Source organism: Microcaecilia unicolor, chromosome 2 (genome assembly GCF_901765095.1).
Source record: "Microcaecilia unicolor chromosome 2, aMicUni1.1, whole genome shotgun sequence".
Classification (NCBI taxonomy): Eukaryota; Metazoa; Chordata; class Amphibia; order Gymnophiona; family Siphonopidae; genus Microcaecilia; species Microcaecilia unicolor.
The window spans coordinates 219,418,939-219,444,546 of NC_044032.1; the positions used below are offsets into that span (position 1 = coordinate 219,418,939).

A 25,608-nucleotide genomic window follows, 5' to 3' on the forward strand; every position below is an offset into this window, starting at 1 on the left:
GTTTTGGGGGGGCTCAGCACACAAGGTAAGGGAGCTATGGACTTGGGAGCAATTTGTGAAGTCCACTGCAGTGCCCCCTAGGGTGCCCGGTTGGTGTCCTGGCATTTGAGGGGGACCAGTGCACTATGAATGCTGGCTCCTCCCACGACCAAATGCCTTGGATTTGGTCGTTTTTGAGATGGGCGTCCCCGGTTTCCATTATCGGCGAAAATCGAGATCGCCCATCTGTAAGGTCTGCGATCTCAACATTTAGGTTGACCATCTCTAAGGTCGAACTAAATGTTGAGATTTGGGTGTCCCTGACCGTATAATCGAAACGAAAGATGGACGCCTATCTTGTTTCGATTATATGGGTTGTCCCGCCCTTTCCCGGGGATGTCCTCAGAGATGGGCACCCTTAGAGATGGTTGTCCTCGTTTGAAAATGCCCCTCCACGTCTCACAAATTGGTCTAGGATATTGGACCCAGCCAATGTTCATTCCTGGGACCCATGGAGGGGCATAATCGAAAGGAACATCCAAGTTTTGATGAGGATGTCCTTGCAAAACGTCCTGATTCAGGGGCGGGGAAACCCGTATTATCAAAATAAGGTGGACGTCCATCTTTCGTTTCGATAATACGGTCAGGGACGTCCAGATCTTGAAATTTTGGTCATCCTTAGAGATGGTTGACCCTAGACTTGGTCGTTTCGGATTTTCAGCGATAATCGAAACCAAGGATGTCCATCTCAGAAATGACCAAATGCAAGCCATTTGGTCGTGGTAGGAGCCAGCATTTCTAGTGCACTGCTCCCCCTGACATGCCAGGACACCAACCGGGCACCCTAGGGGGCACTGCAGTGGACTTCATAAAATGCTCCCAGGAACATAGCTCCCTTACCTTGTGTGCTGAGTCCTCCAAAACCCACTATCCCCAACTGTACACCACTACCATAGCCCTTACAGGTGAAGGGGGGAACCTAGATGTTGGTACAGTGGGTTTGTGGGTTTGCTAACCCCCGGACAGCAACGTAGCCAGACCACAAAAATTGGGAGGGCCGGAGCCCAAAGTGTGTGTGTGTGTGTGTGGGGGGGGGGGGGGCATATTTTGCCCTACCTCCCGGCCCCCCATCCCGTCTCCCTGGAGTCATTGGTCCACTTCCCACTTCCTTCCGACACATGGACCTGAGTATGACATCTGAGGCTGGCATAAAGGCTTGCACAAAATATTTTTAAAGATGTTTTTTTGAGGGTGAGAGGGGGTTAGTGACCACTGGGGGAGTAAGGGGAGGTCATCCCTGATTCCGTTGGTCATCTGGTCATTTTGGGCACCTTTTTGTGCCTTGGTTGTAAGAAAAACACGACCAGGTAAAGTCATCCAAGTGTTCATCAGGGACATACTTGTTTCTTTCGATTATGGGTCGAGGTCGTCCAAGTGTTAGGCATGCCCAAGTCCCACCTTCGCTACGCTTCCAATACGCACCCTTGAACTTTGGCCGTCTCTGCTATGGAAAGCAGTTGGGGACGTCCAAAATCGGCTTTTGATTATACAGATTTGGACGACCATGTGAGAAGGACGCCTGTGAGATGGGCAACCTTCTCTTTCGAAAATGAGCCCATAAGCCTCCTTGAAATATGCCTCCCTGGATCTCGATGTTAGGAATCACAAACTGTCCATCTGCATATTGCTGGTGGACAGGGCCACCGAGAGGTGGGGCAAGATTCCCCCGGGCCCAGCCTCCAAGGGGGGCCCGGTGCCGGGGTCTGTCTCTCTCCTGCTCCTGATGGGACCCAGGTGATCACATCCCGACAGGAGCAGGAGAAAGAAAACCTTGGCATTGGGCCCCCCTGGAGGCTGAGGAGGAGCAGACACAGGGCTTTGGGGCCTCTGGTTTGGCTGGCAGGGGTCCCCAAGCCCCGCCAGGAGAAGCCTTTCTCCAGCATTGGTCTCCACCACATTGCTTGCCCTGCAGCTGCTTTTCCCCTCACATTGAGCATGCTAGTGAGCATGTGCAACATGAGGGGAAAAGCAGCTGCAGGGCAGGCAATGAGGAGAACAGCGCTGGAGGAAGGCTTCTTCTGGAGGGGCTTGGGGACCCCCACCAGCCAAGGTATGTGGAGTTCCGGTGGGGGGCTGGGAGGTAGGGCAAAATATGCTCCCCCCCCCCCACACACACACTTGGGGCTCCGGCCCTCCCAATTTTTGTGGTCTGGCTATCTGGCTACGTGGCTGTCTGGGGGTTAGCTGCGGCGGTCTTGGGGGGGGGGGGGGAGTGGTGGCCCTGCCCTGGGCCCAGCTCAGTCTCTCAGCAGCCCTGCTGGTGGAATTTGTTTTGCCACATTTTCATGGTAAACTTGATGTATTCGATCAATCCAGGGTTTGTACATTTCAAGGCAATTTATTTTCCAGGAATGTGGATATAAGGCTTTCTTATAGTCAATCCATGCTATACTGAGATGTCTGCTTTTCTTGGCACTGGCCACAATGGCTTTACTCAACATTAACTGGTCCTTGGTTCCATATGCTCCCTTTTTATTGCCATGATGTTATTAGAATCTATATAGTCATATATTCTATCAGCATCTAGTGCTGTGAACAGCTTTTAGAATGTAGATGGACAGTAATAGGTCTGTAATTTTTAGGACTGTTACTTGGATCTCTATTTGGAAGAAGAAATGTTTGGCCTGTTATTAGCCACTGTGGTGTTGATTCTGGCTACCCGAACAACTGATTTTTACAGTTCATCAGGTCTTGGGGTGCTTTGGTGGTTGAGCACCCCCAATATTGAACAAACTCCTTCACTGTATCCAATGAGAGGCAATTTGTTCTGAGTTTAGCACCCCAGTCATTTTGAAAAGTTGGCCCTATGCATAGACTTAACTGAAAGACTGGAAAAAGCTCTAAAAAAGAACTTCAAAATATATAACAGCAATAATTTAAAGCATTATGAAAATATTTAAACTTGACCCAAGAAAACCTAAAAAATACAAAAAAAACCTAACAATGGCAGTGCAAGAAACTGGAAAGAAAAAGAGTGAACCAGAGACGAAGCCTCTATTGAAAAAGAAGAGCAAATAAGTCAGTACATGGATTCACATGAGACTCAAACAACAAACTCCGCCAGAGAGTTGCATGAACAGAAAAGAGTTCACCCGAGACACAATAAATAAATCCCACCACAGAGTAGACAATCTGGCCTCAGTGCACACAGCAGAGCACACCCATGACTAAGCCTTCAAGCCCTGTGACAGCTCATTTATAAGGCACAGAAGAGAGCTGACCTGAGACCCAGCAAACCTGTGCTGCAAAGGAGCAGGCCTTGAGTACAGAGCAAACCTCACCTGAAACTCAAACAGCAGACTCCACCAGAGAGCAGTTCATCTAGTTCACAAGAGTTTATTCAAACTGAAGTTGTTACATAGATTGAGATATTTCATAGAGGGTTATTAGTTATTATTTTTGGACCATTATTCAAGCAGTTTTTCTTACTTCTTTGGACTATTGTAATATCTGCTTTTTGAGATTACCAGCTAAACAAATATCGGGCTCATTTTTGAAAGAGAAGGGCGCCCATCTTTCGACATAAATCGGAAGATGGGCGTCCATCTCACAGGGTCGCCCAAATCGGTATAATTGAAAGCTGATTTTGGACATCCCCAACTGCTTTCCGTTGCAGGGACAGCCAAAGTTCAAGGGGGCTTATCGGAGGCGTAGTGAAGGCGGGACTTGGGCATGCCTAACACTTGGACGTCCTCGACCCATAATCGAAAGAAACAAGGACGTCCCTGATGAACACTTGGATGACTTTACCTGGTCGTGTTTTTCTTACAACCAAGGCACAAAAAGGTGCCCGAAATGACCAGATGACCACCGGACAGAATCAGGGATGACCTCCCCTTACTCACCCCAGTGGTCACTAACCCCCTCTCACCCTCAAAAAACATCTTTCAAAATACTGTCAGCCTCTATGACAGCCTCAGATGTCAGACTCAGGTCCATGACAGCAGTATTCAAGTCCCTGGAGCAGTTATAGTGGGTGCAGTGCACTTCAGGCAGGCGGACCCAGGCCCCCCCACCTGTTATGTTTGTAGATGAAACAGCGAGCCCTCCAAAACCCACCACAAACCCACTGTACCCACATCTAGGTGCCCCCCTTCACCCGTAAGGGCTATGGTAGTGGTGTACAGTGATGGGGTTTGGGGGGGTCAGCACACAAGGTAAGGGAGCTATGTACCTGGGAGCAATTTATGAAGTCCACTGCAGTGCCCCCTAGGGTGCCCGGTTGGTGTTCTGGCATGTCAGACGGACCAGTGCACTACAAATGCTGGCTCCTCCCATGACCAAATGGCTTGCATTTGGTCGTTTCTGAGATGGATGTCCTTGGTTTCGATTAGCGCCGAAAATCAGAAACAACCAAATCTAGGGACGACCAAATTTAAGGATTTGGATGTCCCTGATGGTATTTTTGAAACGAAAGATGGACATCCAACTTGTTTCGAAAATACGGGTTTCCTCGTCCCTAGATCAGGACGTTTTGCGAGGATGTCCATATCAAAACATGGAGGTCCCTTTCAAAAATACCCTTCCACGAAGGCTCCAAGTTTTCCTAAAATGTATCTGTAAAAATTATTTTGAAAGGTAATGGGGTTGAGCACGCAACATCTTTTCTGTGTGAATTACATTGGTTGCCTATAAGGGCAAGGATTTAATTTAAACTGTTAACTTTCATTTTACAGACTTTATATGGATTGAGCCCTGGATATTTAGCTGTTATGATTACTGTATATAGGCTATCCTGCTGTTTGCAATCTTTCTAGTAACTGTTATTAGCCCCTCCATCTCGTATGTGCTGCCGGCTGGTTAGTACAAAAAATAGTACATTAACATAGTAACATAGTAGATGACGGCAGAAAAAGACCTGCACGGTCCATCCAGTCTGCTGAGGTGGAAGGAGGTGTTTCAGAGAGCTCTGCAGACTTCCAGTGGGAGGAGAGTGAGGCCTAACTCCCTCCCCAAGGATGTGGAGGGCCTCTGGGGAGCGTTCCCCAGGACAGGCCCAGGCCATGGGGCCTCTTGGGCTCAGGGACCAGAGGGTCAGGAAAAGCGGTCTCCTCCCTTGCAGTGCCGCAGGGAGGAGGGAAAGGAGCCCTGTGGATAGAAGAGGGCCAGACTCCAAGGGAGGAAGCCAGACTGGTACCCCCCTCGCGGCCGCACGACGTCCAGCAGGTGAGGGGGGGAGAGAGCTGGCGGAGACCCTAGAGAAGAGCTGGTCTGAGAAGGAAAGAGTGGTAATGGAGATCTGTCAAGAGGCCCTGCCGGAGGTGGAGGAGGAAAGCAGTGAGGATAGTGACGATCTAGAGGAGGAAGAGCTTGTGGACTACTGCCAGGATCCAGAGGACCCGGCCAGTGGCATAATTAAAGTGGTGAAGAGAATTAAAAGTACGGAGAAGGAGGTGGTGGACCTGGGGAAGCGAGTCAAAATGGCAAAAGCCCTGAGCAGGCTGGCCCCAGCAGAGCATCGCAAGACCTATATGAAAGAGGAAACCAGGCTGCTTAGGCTTCTCCAGAGAAAAGAACAGCTGCTGAGGGCCCTGAGGAAAGGCCCTGGAAATCCTCTGAGAGAACTCTATATCAACAGAGACAGGATGGCCTCGGGGGGACAGGCCCCGTCAGCCTCGGTACAGTGGAAGCAACAAACAGAGCAGGAAGGAATCAGCCCAGGCTTTGGACCCCAGAACATTGAAGCATCAGGGGAGCTGCCAGGAACTAGCACCCAAAATACATTGAAATTCATGCAATACCTTGCTAGTCAGTCAGGGCCTCTGCAGGCAGCTTCTGGAGTAAGCAGGACTGAAGATGGGGCTGTGGAAGCCTCATTGAGAGCACCTGAGTGTGGGAGAACAGAACAGGAAAAAAAACTTTAACACTAAGACTTTTCACATTGTTGAAACAGAGGCTGCAATTTCAGGAGAGAAACCTTTTTCCACAGAAGTGGTGGTGGAAGTTGAAACAGAGAACTTACCTGGAGAAGAGGAGGTTGTCCTGTTCCCATTGCCTGTAGTAGGAGCAGACGGCAAGGAAAAAATGCCTGGGAGGCCTCACCCACAAAGCTCTGAGGAGCAGGATGTTCCAGCCAATCAGCCTGCAGCAGGGCTAAGGACTGAAAGTGGAGATGTTCCAGCAGGGAGCTGCCTCTTAAAGGAGAATGCAGGAAGAAAGGCAGGTGAAGACAAGGAGTGGTTTTCCATAGAGAAAGCACAGGAGGCCACACAGTGTTCCCCACATAAAGGTTCAGAATGGCAAGGAACTGCGCTGCCGGGTGGCGGGATGCCATGCCCGCCCAGCACATTGGAGCAGGAGGCGCCAGCCAATCGGGCTGGAGGAGCAGGGATGGCCGCAGAGGAGAATGCTACAGCGCAGGAGGATTCCCCATGTTTGGGAGAGCGAGTGGTGCTGGAGTGCGGGAAGCCACTCTTACTTTGCAAAACGGCAGAGCAGGAAGTCCCAACGAAGCAGGACGCCAGAGGGGAGACCAGTTCCCAGGAAAACAGCGGGCCCGCACAGGGAAAGCTGGAGCAGCACGTTGCAAGGAGGGACCCAGCACAGAGAGCAGGTTCCGGGGGGGAAGGAGGGGGGGAGGAGCGGGAGGTGTTTGCCTTGCAGTGTGCGCCAGAAGGAAACTTGACTGGTACCTTTGACTTTGCAGTTGGCCAGGCTGCAGGGGTGCGAGCCAGGGGGGAGTGTTCGGGCCGGGAGGGGAGGGTTGGCTCGGTGGGCGGGGGAGGGGGTCAGGGGCATTGGGAGGGGAACAAGTATTTAGGGGAACCTGCTCTCACTGTCTCTAGCGAACGTGTTGAAGGGGACAATGGCAGGTTTTTTTGCTGCAGGGGAAATGGTACAGAAGGACACTGTGAAGGCAGGGGATGTGCAAAGTCTGCTGACAGAAGGGAGAGAAGGGAGGGAGGCTGAGAGGGGAGGCAAGAGAGAGAGGGGGGTACGGCACAGCAGGAGCAGGGGGGTCTCAGTGCAGGAGATGGAGGAGGGGGACGGTGGGGGGGTGCTCCATCCTTTGCGGCGGTAGTAGGTGGGAGGGGCGGGCGCAGGGGGAATGGGGGGGCAGGAAGCATTGGGGAAGGATGGGGGGGAGGGTGGGGGGGCCAGGATCCCAAAAGGAGGAATATGATTCAGTTAAGGTGGGTGGGGGAGGGGGGGATGCCAAGTAGGGATGAGGCCCTGAAGTTGGTCTTGGGTTTAGGATTTCTCCCAGAGGACCTCTATGCCTGTATCCACCCGGTGAATATCCCAGAGTATGATGTTAGTTTTCTGACCCAGCGAGGCATGGAGGTCTTCTGGGAGAAATACGAGGGGGTAAGGGGGAAAGGGGATTGGAGAAACTTTAGGGCCGTACCGATCAGCAGACCTGACCTGGTGCAGGTAACCCTGCTGGTCCGAAATGAATCCATTTCAGGGGCGGACCTGGCCTTCTGGCTACAGCGGTACGCAGAATTGCGTACCCCCTTGTCCAAACTCCCTGACCCCAGTAGGGTGTGGGCGGGAGGATGGTGTGCGCAGGTTAGGCTGAAGCAGGCAGGACACATGACCCAGCACATTCCCTCCGCGGCGTTCATTGGCAGGGATCGGATCCTCTGCTTTTACAAGGGGCAGCCGCGGCAATGTCACAAGTGCGGGTCATTCAGACATTTTAGTATGTCGTGCCCAGTATGGCAGTGTGGGAAGTGCGGGTCTAAGGAGCATCCTACGGAGTCTTGTGCATCTATCCGGTGTAATTTGTGTGGGGGTCTGGGGCATGCATTCAGAGCTTGCCCTTGGGCCTCCCATAACGTGGGAGAGGAGGACATGGGAGGGGGCGGTCCAGTTCAGAGGGAGAGGGGGGGAGTGAATGTAGGGCGAGATCAGGTTCCCGGGGTGGGGGGGAAAGGAGCTGCGGAGGGACAGGGAGTGGGAGGTGGGGAAGGGTTGGGGGAAGGGCGGAAGCGGCAGGACGGGGCAGATGAGGGTTGGACGCGGGTGTCAACAAAACAACGGAAGGTGACGGGGGTACGGGAGGAAGGGGGAGGGGAGGCAGGAATGGGGATAGAAGTAGAGAACAGATTTAGGGGATTGGAAGATGAGGGAGGGGGTGACGAACTGGCAGGAGAGGAAGGAGAGGATGGGATGAGCCGGCAGGATGGGTTGGAAAGCATGGCAGACGCTGGAAAGGGAACAGCGGGTAAAAGGAAGAAGAAGAAGAGGGAGAAGGTTTTGAGGGACGAAGAGGAGGAAATGGTAGTGGAGGAGGTCGGGGAGGTGGGGGGCAGATTGGGGGGGGCTGAAGGGAGGGTCGGGGAGAAAAGGAGGGTAGGACAGGAGGCAGGGATGAAGGCAAGAGAGGAGAGGGAGGATGGGCTGGAGGCAGGATTGATGGAGGGGGTCGAAGAAGGGGCAGAAGGGGCGGGAGAGGAGGCAGGGGGGGGAGGGTCAGTGGACGACTCCCAAGGAGGGAGGGAGGTGGGCGAAGAAAAGAGGAAGAAGGAGAGGAAGAAAGTAAGGAAAGGGGGGGGGCTTTTTGAGCTAGGGGTCCGGGACTGGGCGGACGAGGAAGGGGAGGGTGAAGGGGAAGGGATCCCTGGAGGTAGTATGGAGCAGAGGGAAGGTAGCAAGGAGGGCGGGGGGTATGGAACGGCACAATGATGGCTGGACTGCTGTTAACATTCGCCACACTTAATGTGGCTAGTGTCGCCTCCCAGAGGGCGAGATGCTTGGCGTTCGATGGCCTCTCTGCCGTGGCGGTGGACTGTTTTCTTCTGCAGGAGACCAGGCTGCGAACGCTGGAGGAGGTTCGGCGGGCAAAGCAGGCCTGGAGATGGGGGCCCTCTATTTGGGGTCTGGCAGGGGAACGGTATGGGGGGATAGGCATCCTCTTCAAAACATTTAAAGTAGAGATCCAGAGGGTGGTGGAGCTGGGAATTGGGAGGTGTCTGGTGTTAGATGTGAGATTGCGGGGGGTGGCTTTGCGGGTGATTAACATCTACGGGCCGCAAAGCAAACGGGGAAGGGCAGCACTGTTTGGGAAAATTCGGCCGTACCTTTACACCTCACGGCAGCTAGTTTGGGGGGGGGGGATTTTAACACAGTCATGAGGAAGGAGGATAGGGGGGGGAGGGCGGCGCAAGTAGGTTACGATGGGGTACGGCTAGCAGGGATCATGAAGGGAGCGGGATTGGTGGACGCGCACATAGAGTTTGGTGGTGGGACGCAGGGTTTCACTTTTGCCCGGGGCACTTGTAGAAGTAGAATCGACCGGTTTTTAGTTCGGGGAGGGGCGTGTGGGAAGGCACCAAGGGTGGTAGAGGTTGATTCTCAGACCACAAGATGGTGCTGGTCGAGCTGGGGGGAGGGGGGATTCACGGATTGGGGAAAGGATTGTGGCGTTTAAATCAGAAATGGTTGAGGGAGGGGGTGTTGTACCAGGAGTATCTGGAGTTTCTGGCAGACCAGGTATCCATTCAGGGTGTCTTCCCTTCCCTAGGGGACTGGTGGGAAGTTTTGAAACACCGCACCAGGGGGTTCTTTCTCCGTCAGGCGAGGAGGCAGGGGAGGGAGGTCACCCGGCTAGGAACTGCTCTGAGGAAGCGAAGGGACAATTTGATTTCCAGGGGAGGGAAGAGGGAGGACATTGAGGCCTTGCAGCAGGAGGTGGAACGGGTACAATACAATCGGTACTCTTCCCTCGTCTATGAGCGGGACTTCGGGAAGCTGCTCAGCCCGAACCCTTATGACTGCTGTAAGGAAAGAAGGGAGAGGAGGGTGGTAGAGGGGTTAAGGGATGAGGGGGTGACGCTCCAGCAGTCTAGGGAAGGTATCTTGCAGGTGGTGGGGACCCACTTTGGGCGGGTCTTTTTGGACCAACGGTTGGGGGAGGAGGCCATGGCGAGGTACATTGAGGAAACCCCAGGGGTGGGTAAGGGGGGGCCTCATCTTCGGGCCTTGCTGCGGCCGTGGACGCTGCGGGAGGAACAGGAGGCCATTGGGGCCTTGCGGCGCAGGACGGCGCCGGGGCCAGACGGACTCCCGGCAGAGTTCTACCAGCGGTTTAGGGATCAGTTGGCGCCAGTCTTGTTGGCAATCTGGGAGGCGGCACGAACAGGGGGATCCTTGCCTGAGTCGATGGGGGCATCAGCTTTGGTCCTCCTTAGCAAAGGCAAGGACCCCCAGGATGTGGCAAATTGGCGGCCGATTGCACTTCTGAACACCGACCGGAAGATCTTCGCTCACATGCTCCTTGCCCGCATGAGGAAGATCTCCGGGGAAGTGCTGGCAGCCCCGCAGGGGTGTGGGGTCCCGGGAAGGGGGGTGCTAGAGGCAGTGGCCTGGGTGAGGGAAGGCCTGGAACGTAGTCGGGTGGGAGAGGGCAGGCTGGTCGTGGCCTTGGACCAGGACAAGGCTTTCGACCGAGTGCAGTGGGGTTTTTTATGGAAGGTCCTAGACCACTATGGATTCCCGGGGGAATGGATCGCGCAACTTCAGTTATTGTATGCGGGGGCGCGATTCTTTCCCCTGGTGAATGGATGGAGGGGGGCGGAGGTGGGGATCTCGGCGGGGGTGCGGCAGGGGTGCCCGTTGAGCCCCCTGCTGTACGCTTTCGCCATTGATCCCCTGGTGAGGAAGCTGGAAGGGGGGGGGGAGGACGGGCTCAGAGGAGTGGAGGTAGGCAAAGGGAATGTGTTGCGAGTCATCGCCTATGCGGACGATATCACCGTCTGGGTGGCGGATCGCAGGGAGGGGAGGAGGCTGCAGGAGACCCTTGCAGCATACTCCCAGGCTTCGGGGTCTCGGGTAAACCTGGGCAAGAGCACCAGCTTGTGGGTGGGGCCAGAGGGACGGCGGTTTAATTTAGGTGGAGGGTTCCCGGATGGGATAGAGAAAATGAGGGTTTTGGGAGTGTATTTTGGGGGAGGGGATTACGGGCGGGAAAATTGGGAACAAAGGATAGCGGAGGCGAGGGAGAAGGTGGACCGCTGGAAGGGGTGGCGGATGCCATGGAGGACCGGGTCCGGTTGCTGAAGAGCCAGGTGGTCCCCATGTTCCTGTTCCTGAGCTACATCTGTCTCCTGCCGGAACGCTGTTTCACGGCAATTTACAGCGTGTTCTTTCAACTCCTGTGGGGGAACAGGATGAACCCAGTTCGACGTAATTTCACTTACCGGTCGCGGGAGGAAGGGGGGGTGGGAATGGTAAACCCAGTCTTGCTATTCTCCTCCCTCTTCATCCAGTTTAACCTGGGGCGGGCGGGGGGTCTGAATGCCCCAGGATGGGTACACAGTGTTGTCCAGTGGTGGGAGGGATTTTGGGGTCCTTGGTTGGGGGGAGGTAGGGTGGGACGGTTGCGGAAAGGGTTCCCGGAGGGGGTAGGCTACTATAAATCTTTGGTAAAGCTGGTTCGGCTGTGGGACATTACATGGGAGGAAGTTAGGGCAGGGCAGAGGGAGATCTGGGTGGAGCGGGTTCGCTCCCAACGCTTCTCCTCTCCCCTGGCTCTTAGGGATGCTCCGGAGCCCGTGCTGAGGCAGGGCCTGCGTTTTATTTCATCCAAACGCATCCCACACAAGTACAGGGACATTGCTTGGCTGTCCCTACATGGCAGGTTGTATGTTAGGGCAAACCTTCGGTGTAGGAACCAGCAGGACCGAGACTACCCGAGGGGGGAGTGTGCTGGCCGGCTGGAGACCATGGACCACTTCCTGAAGGAGTGTCCATTCTCCGTAGCGGTTTGCCGGAGAGTGGCTGCCTTGCTGGCCATCCCCAGCTTCACGTCCTACACCTATGCGGACTGGGTGTATGGGAGGCAGGGGGAGACGGGGCGGCTAGAGCCAGGTACCGCCTTTCTAATCTCAGTTATCATCAGATACTGCCTATGGATGGCTCGCTGCGGGGTGTCCCTGGGCCAGGAGTGCAGGTCTGCTGAGCAGGTCTCCTGGGACGTTGTCCGAGCTGTCCAGGAAGTGGCCCGATGGGAACGGGTGAAGGTGGGGGTAAAGACCTTTGGGGTTTGGTGGAAGCATGTACGCTTGAAGTTGAGTTGAATGTTTGGGGGGGGGTTGGGGGGGACGGTTTTTTGTGTAAAATTTGCATTTTTGTATAAAAGTATAGAGGGGCTGGCTTTATAACTGCACAGTGTAATGTATTGAAATTTGATTTTCCGCTTTCATTTAATAAAGGAATTCTCCAGTTTGCCCAACAAGATAAACTCATATGTGCTACTTTTTGTGTATACCCTACTTTGATTTGTACCTGTCCACTTCAGGGCACAGACCGTATAAGTCTGCCCAGCACTATCCCCGCCTCCCAACCACCAGCCCCGCCTCCCACCACCGGCTCTGCCACCCAATCTCGGCTAAACTCCGGAGGATCCATTCCTTCTGAACAGGATTCCTTTATGTTTATCCCACGCATGTTTGAATTCCGTTACCATTTTCATTTCCACCACCTCCCGCGGGAGGGCATTCTAAGCATCCATACTCTCTCCGTGAAAAAATACTTCCTGACATTTTTCTTGAGTCTGCCCCCCTTCAATCTCATTTCATGTCCTCTCGTTCTACCGCCTTCGCATCTCCAGAAAAGGTTTGTTTGTGGATTAATACCTTTCAAAACCTTGTACAGAGCTGCATGTACTATGGGCTTGTGATCTGTCAGCTACAAGCCTGTGTGGAGTTTGTATCTGAACCTAAAAGAGACCCAATTCTTCACCTTAATGTCCCTGTGAAGTATCAGTGTTCAGTATTTCTTTAAACAAACATCTACCTCAACTTCTGGAAAAACCTAAAAACACACCTTTTCAGGAAGTTCCTCCCCTCAGCGACTTCATAACTTCTTAACCATTAAAAACATCCCAAATAACCTCAAAAATGGAAAACGATGTATACCTCACTCCCGCAAATACTACCTACTCAACCCAAATGCTTTGAAAACGTAATCTACGCTACTCCAGATCATTGGCATTAAGTATCCACAACAACTAACTGACATTCTGTAATCCACCTCTGTCTGTTGCAATATGTAAGCCACATTGAACCTACCAAAGGGTGGGAAAATGTGGGATACAAATTAAATAAATAAATAAATAAATATCACTTCATTAAGACATTTGCTTTTAGGATGTCAGGAGCACCTTCCACCGCTTTCCTCTTACATTATTTGGAAGAGCTGCTGAATGGAGTGGAGGAGTGGCCTAGTGGTTAGGGTGGTGGACTTTGGTCCTGGGGAACTGAGGACCTAAGTTCAATTCCCACTTCAGGCACAGGCAGCTCCTTGTGACTCTGGGCAAGTCACTTAACCCTCCATTGTCCCATGTAAGCCGCATTGAGCCTGCCATGAGTGGGAAAGCGCAGGGTACAAATGTAACAAAAAAAAAACTTTGGAACAGTCTACCATCTGATTTAAGGAATATTTTGCACTACATGTGTCTTAGGAAAGCTGTAAAAACATGGCTGTTCCAACCATATTTGTAGAATGGATTATTTATTGATGATGTCATAATTCAGCTATACTGTACTATAAGTTTTGTACTGTATTGTAATTTTTTGTATTCTATTGTAATTATTATTGTAACCCGCTTTGAATCTGACAGTTAAGCGGGATATAACTGCTGAAATTAAATTAAATTATATTCATATTCAGGACTGGACCTATTATAAAGTGGACTAGGTGTATGCCAAGGGAGACAGACCTCAGGAGTGACAGCAAGATAGCAGCAGGGAAGTGCTTTAAAAAGCAACTGACATCAGCCAGTCTTTCAGCATCCTCTGCTCAAGCCTGCCATGTCCCATCCCCTCCCCTCCAGCAGCAGACAGGACAGAGCAGGATGTGGCAGACCTTGAGTATGTGTGCATGGTGGGATGGATCTCTGTTTGTATACTTAAGTAGAGGAGTGTGGTAGCCGTGTTAGTCCACTCTTAAGGTTATCAATAGAAATCAAACAAAATAAAACATGGAAAAGAAAATAAGATGATACCTTTTTTATTGGACATAACTTAATACATTTCTTGATTAGCTTTCGAAGGTTGCCCTTCTTCCTCAGATCGGAAATAAGCAAATGTGCTAGCTGACACGGTCTCAATCAGTGATGGCTGTATACAAACATCTATATACAAGAAACCCACAGACAGATGCAGCTACCTCCACAACTCCAGCTTCCATCCTTCACATACAAAAAGATCCACCATTTACAGCCAAGCCACAAGATACCACTGTATCTGCTCTGGCCCAGGGGACAGAGACAGACACCTTAAAAGCCTGACTGCATCCTTCAAACAGAAAGGCTACAACCCCAAAATAATCTCCAAGAATATTGCCTCCTCCCTCAAAACACCCAGGGAGAATCTGCTACAGTACAAGGAGAAAAAATCCACAGACAGAATCCCGCTTGTAGTGACATACAATCCAGAGCTGGAAAAACTGAGGAAAATCATAAGAGATCTACAACCTATACTCCAGGAGGATGAATTACTGAAAGAGATATTCCCATCCCCACCAGTACTAGCCTTCCGACAGCCACCCAACTTAAAACACAAGCTAATCAGAAGTAAACTTCCATCACAGACTGAAAAGGAACAGAAGGGCACACTTCCCTGTAATTTATCCAGTTGCAAACTATGCCAAAATATTTCACAGGACCCCAAAGTCATCCACAAAGGGATCTTTCACTTGCTCATCTTCCAATGTGGTATATATCATTCAGTTTAAAAAATGTAACGAAGGATGCTATATTGGAGAAACAGGCCAGATGCTTAAGACAAGATTCAATTTACATAGACATCACATGAACAATACTGGTGCCAGTAGGGTTCCCACGCCTGTTGGTCAACATTTTACAGGACTACTACTACTACTTAGCATTTCCATAGCGCTGTCAGGGTTAGGCAGCGCTGTACAAGTTTAAACATGGGGAAGGACAGTCCCTGCTCAAGAGGGCTTACAATCTAAAGGTAAAAACTATGTAGTCAGTGTAGGTATCAGGAATGGGAAGGTGGTTAGGCGCCAAAAGCAAGGGAGAAGAGATGGGCCTTGAGTAAGGACTTGAAAATGGGCAGGGAGGGCGCATGGCGTATGGGCTCAGGAAGTCTGTTCCAGGCATAAGGTGACGCGAGGCAGAAGGGGCGGAGTCTGGAGTTAGCGGTGGTGGAGAAGGGTACAGAAAGGAGTGATTTGTTCTGAGAGCGGAGGTTACGGGTGGGAACATACGGGGAGAGGAGGGTAGAGAGGTAATGGGGGGCTGCAGATTGAGTGCACTTGAAGGTCAATAGAGAAGCTTGAACTGTATACGGTAGCGGATCGGGAGCCAGTGAAGTGACTTGAGGAGAGGAGTGATATGAGAGTATCGGTTCACGCGGTAGATAAGACGTGCGGCGGAATTTTGGACAGATTGAAGGGGGGATAGGTGGCTAAGAGGGAGGCCAGCGAGGAGAAGGTTGCAATAGTCAAGACGAGAGGTAACGAGCGAGTGGACGAGGGACCGGGACACTGTACCAGTGACTTCACAGTGAGAATCCTGAAAGGTAACTTTAAAACCATACAAGAACGTAAGACCTTTGAAGTCAGAATGATTGAATGAAGTCAGAATGATTGAATATTTTAACACCCAACAGAAAGGACTTAACAAGGATCTGGGGTTCCTAGCCCATTATAAACCATAAAGCTGTATGTCTTTGTTGATCACCCTCCCCTCACCTATCCACACCATCCTGTTAGAATATCAATGATATGCTTTGATGTCCCCATGCACACCTCCTACCCACCCCCATCCTCCCACCCTGTCAGACTGTCATAGTAATGCTTGAATGTTTTCACTTATATACACTGTCAGCTAGCACATTTGCTTATTTCCGATCTGAGGAAGAAGGGCAACCTTCGAAAGCTAATCAAGAAATGTATTAAGTTATGTCCAATAAAAAAGGTATCATCTTATTTTCTTTTCCATGTTTTATTTTGTTTGATTTCTATTGTTTGTATACTGAAAGGCCTGCCATTCACAGCTTTTAAAAGAGAGAAAGAAGCAGGACACCTGAGGAGATGGTAGGGAAGGGGAAATGTTGACTACAGAAGGTGGGGGAGAGTAGAGAAGGGGAGATGTTGAAGACATGGGGAACGGAATGGAAAATGCTGGACTATGGGTGGGCATATTGGGGCAGAGCAGGGCAGGGCAGGGGGCCTCATAGATGATGGTTCATCTAGGGCATCCAATTTTCATGGGCCAGTCCAGTTCAAATAGCCTCAGACAGAACCATGAAGTCAATATATTACTGCTAATGGACTCAAACCTGAAATACCTGGATGAGAAGTTCCTATTCTCAGGAAAGAAGGTGCTGAAAATCAGTGGCACAAACATAGGAAGAGTGCTAAATCCTAGATTCAGCAACCCCAAATACATCCACAAGGGAACAGATGAATTAAGGCAACAGGAATATGCCCAAAAGGATAAAAGTTACTACGTAACTTTGTAAGTCTAAATGATTTGAAAATGAGCTCCATGGTATCCTTCAGAGCAAATGAATTCACAACACCTGGATATTAGAAGGGTAATTCTGTCACAGAGCACCTATTACAAGCCTGTTCTATAAAGAAATGCTATGGCCGAAGCTGCACCTCTAATGGAGGTATCATAATCGTCATGAGCCGCCCTAATCATATGCTTGGAGCATTCCTCCAAGTTAGCCATGACATTGTGAAAGGCAGGGCTATTATCCTGAGGTAATGCATCTCCAAGCTTGCTAAAATCTTCCATAATGATGTATAGATATTCTATATGATGGAAAGCATGGACTGAGATTTTTGCTGACAGCATAGCTGATTGAAACAATCTGCGAGACATTACATCCATAACCTTTACATCTTTTGGTGGAGGATGATTTGTAAAGTCCTTTTGAATTTTATTTTCTCTCATAGCCGATTTAACTACTAATGAGGCACGAGGAAGTTGTTGTTTACTGAAACCCAGAACATCCTCTACCTTATATTTATTTTCTAATGCTCTCTGAACTGAACAAGTGGAGTAAGGAGTCAGCCAGAGCTTTTGATGATGCTCCTTCAGAACTGGTGCTACAGGAAGAGCTATTGCCTCCTTAGTAATGTTTAAATATTTAGAAACAGTTCGTTTGTCAGACCTGTGATCTGAGTGCGATGGAATATTAATACTAACTGATTCTGCTAACTTTAAAAGAAACTTCGAATAAGAAATTTCTTCTAAGGTGATTGGTGTAGCCTTGCAAGGAGAATGAGGATTTGAATCTGGTTTGGAATCTTACTTAGGTGATCGTTGTGGAAAGAAAATATGATGGTCTGGTGATGAGATTGGCGTGCCAAAGAGAATCCTGTTGCTTGGAAATAGAAGAAAAAATAGACCAGTCCCTTTGTCTGTCTGAATGTTTCTTTCGATACTGTGGGTTAGCCTGTGATGTAGCAGTAGCAGTATCCTGCACTCTATTTAAACTTTGTTGCCTTAAAAAGTGAGTGAGCAAATTCAACAAATCTGTTGGAATTTGAGAAACAGATTCCTGTGGAGTGATGTGATGTGATGTATGCCTAGACACAGACGTTTATGATGTCTTGAAGGGTGTCGGCTATGACTTCAAGTCTGGGAACAAGAAGAACTCACCCAATGCCAACGTTTGGGTGCCGGTGAGTTAGGCGTGGAGACTCTACCAGACAGTCGCGCTAAACTGGTGTCAGGGTGAGTTTCAGCTAATTGCTGTTGCTGCTCGGCATCTAAAATGATAGATGCCACTGTCAGCTCCAGCACTGCCTAGGTGCCGAGAATTTCTTTTGCCAGTGTAAATGCTGTAGTCTGATCCCTGGGCACAGAGGCAAGGGGGAGAGCAGACAGCTGAGAAACCTGATCCCCAGGCATATTAGCGAGGGGGAGAGCAGGTGTAAGCAATGTCCTGATGTTAAAAGGAGTTGACACCACTGTGGCAGACAAACATAGTAACATAGTAGATGATGGTCCATCCAGTCCGCCCAACAAGATAAACTCATAGCATAAGTGTGATACTACGTATACTTGATCTTGATTTGTCCTTGCCATTTTCAGGGCACAACAAACACTTTGTCTTACGACGTTTCTTTTCAGAGATAGTAGTTGAATTTTCTAACAATGGTGTTCTGACATATTCAACTTCAAAGCTCGTATGTTAAGAGTTTTTTGAGACATACTGAGACAGTTGTCATAGATTTTTACGTCATGGTTCACACCCAAACAGCGGAAGCATAAACTGTGAGGGTCTGTGACAGAAAGGTTTCTTGTACACTTAGTACAAGCTTTGAAACCTGGCTTTGAATGAGACATAGTTAAAATCCTAGATGCTAAATTAAACCCCGTCTCAAATAATAATAATAATAATAGAAGCACGTTAGGGACAAGAATTTGACTCGGGTCATTCTGTGATAGCAGACAGAAAAAAAACTGACAGGGGGCATGGTTATGGGTTATTTCAAACTCATTGATAGGAGCAGGAAGCTAGGGACATGCAAAGTAAAGTGTTTTAATGTGTTTTTTTTTTAATTTTCAGCTTGTAGAAGGACCCGGTTTACTGAAACCCAGAACATCCTCTACCCTATATTTATTTTCAATAAATATTTCAATTAATCTGTGTGGCTATCTGATCTGATCCATGGAGAACCAGTGAGTTTTCTGGGGCTGGGACAGAAGGGAGGGCAGGGCTGCCAAGAGGGGGGGAGTAGGGGAAATTCCCCAGGGCCTGGCCTTCAAGGGGGGGCCTGGTGCCCATCCAGCACTAACATGGCTCTCCTGCTCCTGTGTGCCACAGAGCAGTTATCGCATTAACTCTGCTCTGCCATCCACAGGTCCTTCTTCCTGCCACATCCCGCCTCCTGTGTAAAGTACTTCCTGTTTGGATGTGGCAGGAAGAAGTGCAGTAGAGAGGAGCTAGCAGGAGAGAAGACAAGCAAGTAAGCAAGCCCGGGGGAGAGGGGGGCATGCACGGGCCCTGCTTTGTCTCTTGGCAGCCCTGAGGGCGGGGGGGGGGGGGGGGGGGGGCGGCAGATTGTTGAAAAAGAGTAGTACTGAAGACTATGGTGGAAAATGTGAACGGTCTGCTGTCAGCTGATGAAAAGGACTGGCAGTAAATGCCAGAATTTTACATGCTGGTGGACCCCGGGGTGGGGGGGGGGGGGGAACGGCACTATCTGAATGAGCACATGAGCAGCAGGGTAACACTAGAAAAGAGAGCTAGAAAGTGCATGCACTTGTGTACATTTCTGTGTTTCTGGTGAGGCCAGGCTCATATAAATAAATTTTACCTTTGAAAATCTGGGTTGGAGTGAAGAAGCTCAATGAAATTTTCAGCCCATGGAATATACCCTGTTAACAATTAAAATACCTGGGTAAATTCCTTTGAACACTGTCCTAATGCAGCCTCCAATCTGCCTAAATTCTTTCATAAGCATAAAAAAAAAGCTAAAATATTTTATTTTGCTTTTCCTATTTGTGAACCTTTTATCACATGTAAAATTTTGTAAATGTATACCTTAGACACATTACCCTTCAATGTCACTCTTTCAGGCAGTCCAAGAGCTGCCACGTTACCCAGCCCTAGGAGGGAAACTTTTTGGTCAGTCCTATTTTTGAACGTATATCTCAATTCAGTGCTCTATTTGTAGTCCCTGATACCACCACTAAAATCAGCACTTCAGGTCCTATAATTTACCAGAATAGAGTTGCAGAAATCCAGGACTGTCTCAAAATTTCCCTCCTGGAACTGGGTAACTTGGCAGCTCTCCATCTCTAACCATTAAGCATGTGCTTGCATAGTCTCCATGCTCACTCACAAACTATAATGTTATCATACTCACAGCTATGCTGTGTTCATTTTGCTGCTAGTTCTGGAGAGGTGAAATGATGGTGGGGGATAGGGTTCCTGGATGGGAAGAAGGCACAAATATGTTTGCCTAGGGAGCCAAACCAAGAAACACACAGTTTGTGAGACTATCAGGCTCATTTTCGAAAGAGAAGGACACCCATCTTTCGACGCAAATCGCAAGATGGTCGTCCTTCTCACAGGGTCGCCCAAATCGGTATAATCGAAAGCCGATTTTGGACATCCCCAACTGCTTTCCATCGCAGGGATGGCCAAAGTTCCCGGGGGCATGTCGGAGGCGTAGCGAAGGCGAGACTTGGGCATTGCTAACACATGGACGTCATCGACACATAATGGAAAAAAAAGGGCATCCCTGACGAGCACTTGGATGATTTTACCTGGTCCTGTTTTTCTTACAACCAAGCCAGAAAAAGGTGCCCGAACTGATCAGATGACCACCAGAGAGAATCGGGGATGACCTCCTCTTAGGGACGTTTTGCGAGGACGTCCTCTGCAAAACTTGGGCGTCCCTTTCGATTATGCCTCTCCACATGTTCCTTCTCCCCCCTCCTTCCAAGTTTGTCAGTGGTATGCTGCCACCTCTTCCTGCCGCTGCTGCACTACTTCTTTAGGTTCATAGCCCAGTGCCTCCACCATTTCTACCTCCTGTGGGATATAATGGGGTAATAATAATTTTAATTTTTGTGAGGAACGGGAACAGTGGTTACTCATCAATCTGTGTATAACTATGAAGGATAGATTTTGGAAAGGTGATGGCAATGCAGAACTTAGGTTTCTTCAAATCAACACAGAAGTCAATATGAGAAGTGGCAAACTTTATAGGTGACTCTCAGAAAGAGACCAAGAGGTGACATTGCTCAGCACAGTGAGTACATTAATCTTAATTAAGGGTATGTGTTGCACAAATGTTTAGCACATTTCATGAATCCCCTGCTATAAATGTCACCGAACGCCACTGGTTCGGGGGAAAACAAAGGATCACAGATTTGTCAAGTTACTCAGTTCCACAAGGTACACTTTTTGGCCAGTCCTAGATCTCAAAGCAGTGCAATATTTGTAGTGTCTGACTATAAAGATTGACAAAAGAGAGGCTTCCAAAGTACAAAGACACAAATGTAAGCCCCCCAAAAAACAAAAACAAAAAGCCCACAAAGGGGCCCACAAGACTGGAACAACCAAGAGTTCTTTATTGGAAATACCCGACAAGGGGTGTATTTGCATAAACTATGCCTGCCTCATAGTATAAACTAGAACTTAAGATATACATACAAATAAAATTGAATGTGCTGGTGTGCATGCCAGAGAAGACATTACATAAGTGCATCTGATTAGCAATCACTATGGGCCAGATTCTATATATGGCACCTAAAAAATCCGTGTGGAACTCAGTTTCGCCTCAGTGTATTCTATAAGATTTACGTGCGATATATAGAATACGCTTAGTCAATATCATCGCGCTAAATATGCACACGCCCATTTGCATCAACAAAAACCTGGCTTAACTCCTGGCACTTAGATTTAGGTGAACTGGGCCATATTATATAACTATCAGGCTTATTTTCGAAAGAGAAGGGCGCCCATCTTTCGACACAAATCAGAAGATGAGCATCCTTCTCCCAGGGTCTCCCAAATTGGCATAATTGAAAGCTGATTTTAGGCATCCTCAATTGCTTTCCGTCGTGGGGACGACCAAAGTTCACGGGGGAGTGTGGGAAGGGTAGCGAAGGCGGGACTGGGGCGTGCCTAACACATGGGCATCCTTGACCGATAATGGAAAAAAGAAGGGTGTCCCCAATTAGCACTTGGGCAACTTTACTTGGTCCATTTTTTCTCTTACGACCAAGTTTCAAAAAGGTGTCCGAACTGACCAGATGACCACCAGAGGGAATCGGGGATGACCTCCCCTTACTCCCCCAGTGGTCATTAATCCCCTCCCACTCTGAACAAAAAAAATCTTTAAAAATATTTTTTGCTAGCCTCAAATATCATACCCAGCTCCATGACAGCAGTATGCAGGTCCCTGGAGCAGTTTTAGTGGGTACTGCAATGCACTTCAGGCAGGCGGACCCAGGCCCACCCCCCCCCCCTACCTGTTACACTTGTGGTGGTAAATGTGAGCCCTTCAAAACCCACCAGAAACCCACTGTACCCCTTAGGGCTATGGTAGTGGTGTACAGTTGTGGGGAGTGGGTTTTGGGGGTTTCAGCACACAAGGTAAGGGAGCTATGCACCTGGGAGCAATTTGTGAAGTCCACTGCAGTGCCCCCTGTGAGAAAGACGCCCATCTTCCGATTTGTGTCGAAAGATGGGCGTCTTTCTCTTTTGAAAATGAGCCTGTAAAGTCTTAGCTTTTACACATTTGCGGCTCACATTGCACCATGGTTTTAGTTTTTCCTAGATTGCTCCATAAAGATAGCTGTTTCTTAACTTTTTTAAGTTTGTACTTGTATATATGCATTGTTTTAAAATTATTTTGATGTTTGTACAAGTACATATGCATTGTTTTTTTAATTGTATCAATATACACTTATGTTAAATGAATACTGTACATATGCACACATTTGCTTTCACTGCACATATAACGATTGCTAATCAAATGCACTTATGTAAATATTTTCTCTGGCATGCACACCAGCACATTCCAGTGGCGTAGCCAAGGGTGGGCCTGGGTGGGCCAAGGCCCACCCACTTTGGGCTCAGGCCCACCCAGTAGCAGCACACCTGTGATGTGGTTGGCAGGGATCTCCAAGCTCTACCAGCTGAAAACTCCCAACAACTGTCCCTCCTGCATACCTTGTAAATAGCAGATATTCGCCTGCAGTGAGCAGCGACTGATACATACTGCTCGCACGGGCCCCACAGCCTTTCTGCTGATGTATTCCCACCTATGCAGAAACAGAAAGTTGCATCAGAGGGAAGGCTGTGGGGCCAACATGAGCAGTGTATATTAGTTGCTGCTCGCTGCCGGTGAAAATCTGATATTTAAAAGGTATGCAGGGGAGGGGGGATGTTTGAGAGACAATATGGCATGCAGGTGAGAGAGGGAGAGACCAAATCACTTGTGAGACAAGGCGGAGTTCTTCTGCCCGCCCATCTTGGACCCAGGCCCACCCAAAATTGGGTGTCTGGCTACGCCCCTGGCACATTCAATTGTATTTGTATGTATATCTTAAGTTCTAGTTTATATATTGTTTTATTATCTTTTAGTAGCCCCCTGAGGCAGGAGTAGCCTAGTGGTTAGTGCAACAGACCTTGACCCTGGGAAAGTGGGTTTGAGTCCCACTGTAGCTCCTTGTGACTCCAGGCAAGTCACTTAACCCTCCATTGCCTAGGCACAAATAAGTACCTGTATGTAGTATGTAAACCACCTTAGATGTATTTGCAAAAGCCACAGAAAGACAGTGTATCAAGACCCCAATCCCTTCCCTCATTATACAGATCGCAATGCACCACCCCTGGAAAACAACCACGGCTTCCTTGCTATCCCCACACAACTTTTATTATTTTGCCTTGGCTAAGCGCCGTTGACATTTTTGTTGTTGTTTTACTGTTGAATTCCTCACTAACAATTCTGACATATATTACTGTATGTCACAGTCGTTAGGAAACGGTAGAGAATAAATGAGTGAGGAAGACGTCTCCCGAGGATGTACGTGCGTACCAGAGGCTTATGTGCATCCTTCCCTAGGCCTGTTGTTAAAAGCAGGGCTTCTGCTGTTGTTAAAAGCAGGGCTTCTGGTTAAAAAAAAAAAAGGCAGGAAAACCCACCAGAAAGGAGCCGGGAGACGTCATTGCAGGCTGGGACTGAGGGGGCGGGCGGCAGAGGCAAGATGCTCCGCCCGCAGCAAACCTCCCTCTAAGAGCTCCAGCAGGAAACAGAAACACTTCCCTACATTCATTCCCACCGCCCTTCCTAGTCAGCAGCCCTGAGTCTTCACACAGGCTTGGCCCCTCCTCCTCCCCCTTCTGTTTGCATACAGGAAAAACAGCGTGTGATATATTTTTTTCCCTTTTTTTTTGCAAAAAGGAGGATTCTTGATCTTTGCAAACTTTTCTGGGGCATTCTCCCCTTCTTCTTGTAGCGGCTGCATGCGTGCCCGGATACCGAAGAGGGAGTTATAAGAGTGCGTGCTGGCTAGCGCTGAGGGTGGAAAAGGAAGGCAAATACTGCTGACAGACGGTGCAGTGCCCGAGAGGAGGGAGACTTGTCTTTTGCCTTGCTCTCGGGGCACGAAGGGGACGTGGTGAAAAATCCCCACAGGGCTGGTGGATCGAGAAGCAGCTTGTGCCTGCCTTTGCCAAGAGGAGATCTGCTTCCTCGGTCGATCGCTGTATTAAATGTTACTGGTCTGTGTGCGAAAGGCAGGGAGAGCAAATACACAGACTGCTTTTTAGACGGCATTTTCCCCTCTCCTTAATTTTTGTTTTGGTTTGGGTTTTTTTTTTTGTCATGGCGGGTTGCTGCTTATCTCCTGAAGAGAAGGAATCGCAAAGGATAAATGCAGAAATTGAAAGACAGCTCCGCAGGGACAAGAAAGATGCCAGGAGAGAGTTGAAACTGTTGCTTCTGGGTAGGTGGCGGCTTTTACTAAAATAATGTTCTTCTTCTTTGCTTGTCAGCTTTTGGGACTCATTGGGGGATGGGGGCTTTTTTTTTTTTTTTGCTTAAGGATTGGACTGGCTGAGAGGTTTTAATGAACAAAAATCATTTTGGGCGGGGGCTGTGATGATGCCTCTTTCCATTTCTTGCATTTGTTGGCATCCTCGAGCCTTTCTGTTCTCTCAGAAGCAAATGGAATATGGCCAATTCCTGGAACTAGAGACAAATCTTTTACTTCTAAACACTGACACTTGGTCCCGTGTATGATGGGAGCAAGTTTAGAGGGGGTAGGCATAAGAATACAGATGGAAGTGGTGGTCGTTTTTTTTTTTCTTCCTTTTTCTTCTTTCGCTTCAGTGATGCCCAGTTTACCTTCCTACTCCAGCCAGATCACGTGCGTCTTCCTGGAGGAGTGCGATGGGTAGCAGACGGTGGGGCCTGGCCCGGGTACGTTTTTGCGAGCGCCGTGCGGTGCAGTTTGTGCGTTACTTCAGACTTCAGAGTGAGATAAGGACTGGGTGGCGGTGAGGTGCCCTCGCGCACCTGGCAGCGGGCGGGGGCGACGTGGAGGGGAGCCGCTGCCCTGAAGGGTCTCGCGACCGGGCAGGCTGTTGCCTGGGGTCGCAAAACAACTTTCTAATAGGTAGCACAACCCTTCTCTTTTCAAAATGGCCAGATATAGCTCATGCTTGGAGGGAAGGGTTGTCGCCAAAGTTACTAGACACTGGACAGTGTTCTCAAGAGTCTGTATTTAACCCAAAATGTCATTGTGTGTGTGTGTGTGTGTGTGTGTGTGGGGTGGGGTGGGGGGGGGGTGCTTGTGGGAATAAACTATAGCTGGCTGGTTTAAGTTACCCTCCGTTATTTTAAGGGTGGAGTGAATATTTAAGGCTGTATTTCAAAAGCAGTGCAAAAAGAAGTGTTAGAGCAGTAGACCATATTATAGTCTTATTTCTTCCAGTTTTATTATTTTTTAAAAACACATAGCTGATAACATATCCCAATCCTTAAATTACAAAACATAACTGTACATTTACATTCATAACTACTACATTATTACTGTGATAATCTAAAACATGTCAAGCAATAAAACCTCACTAAACAAAAGCACTTTGTTGTTTCCAAATTATAATAAAT

At 49.1% G+C, this 25,608-nt stretch overlaps 1 protein-coding gene across 1 annotated transcript in view; it reads left to right on the forward strand.

Moving 5' to 3' along the window:
* Positions 1-24,154: 24,154 nt before the first annotated feature.
* The window catches only part of LOC115463316 (guanine nucleotide-binding protein subunit alpha-14), a 460,483-nt gene continuing 459,029 nt past the window's right edge, over positions 24,155-25,608 (forward strand). Inside the window, exon 1 of the mRNA XM_030193719.1 lies at positions 24,155-24,442. Coding sequence (XP_030049579.1) covers positions 24,322-24,442 — 121 coding nt within the window. The 5' untranslated portion in view covers positions 24,155-24,321. The remainder of the gene's footprint in view (positions 24,443-25,608) is intronic.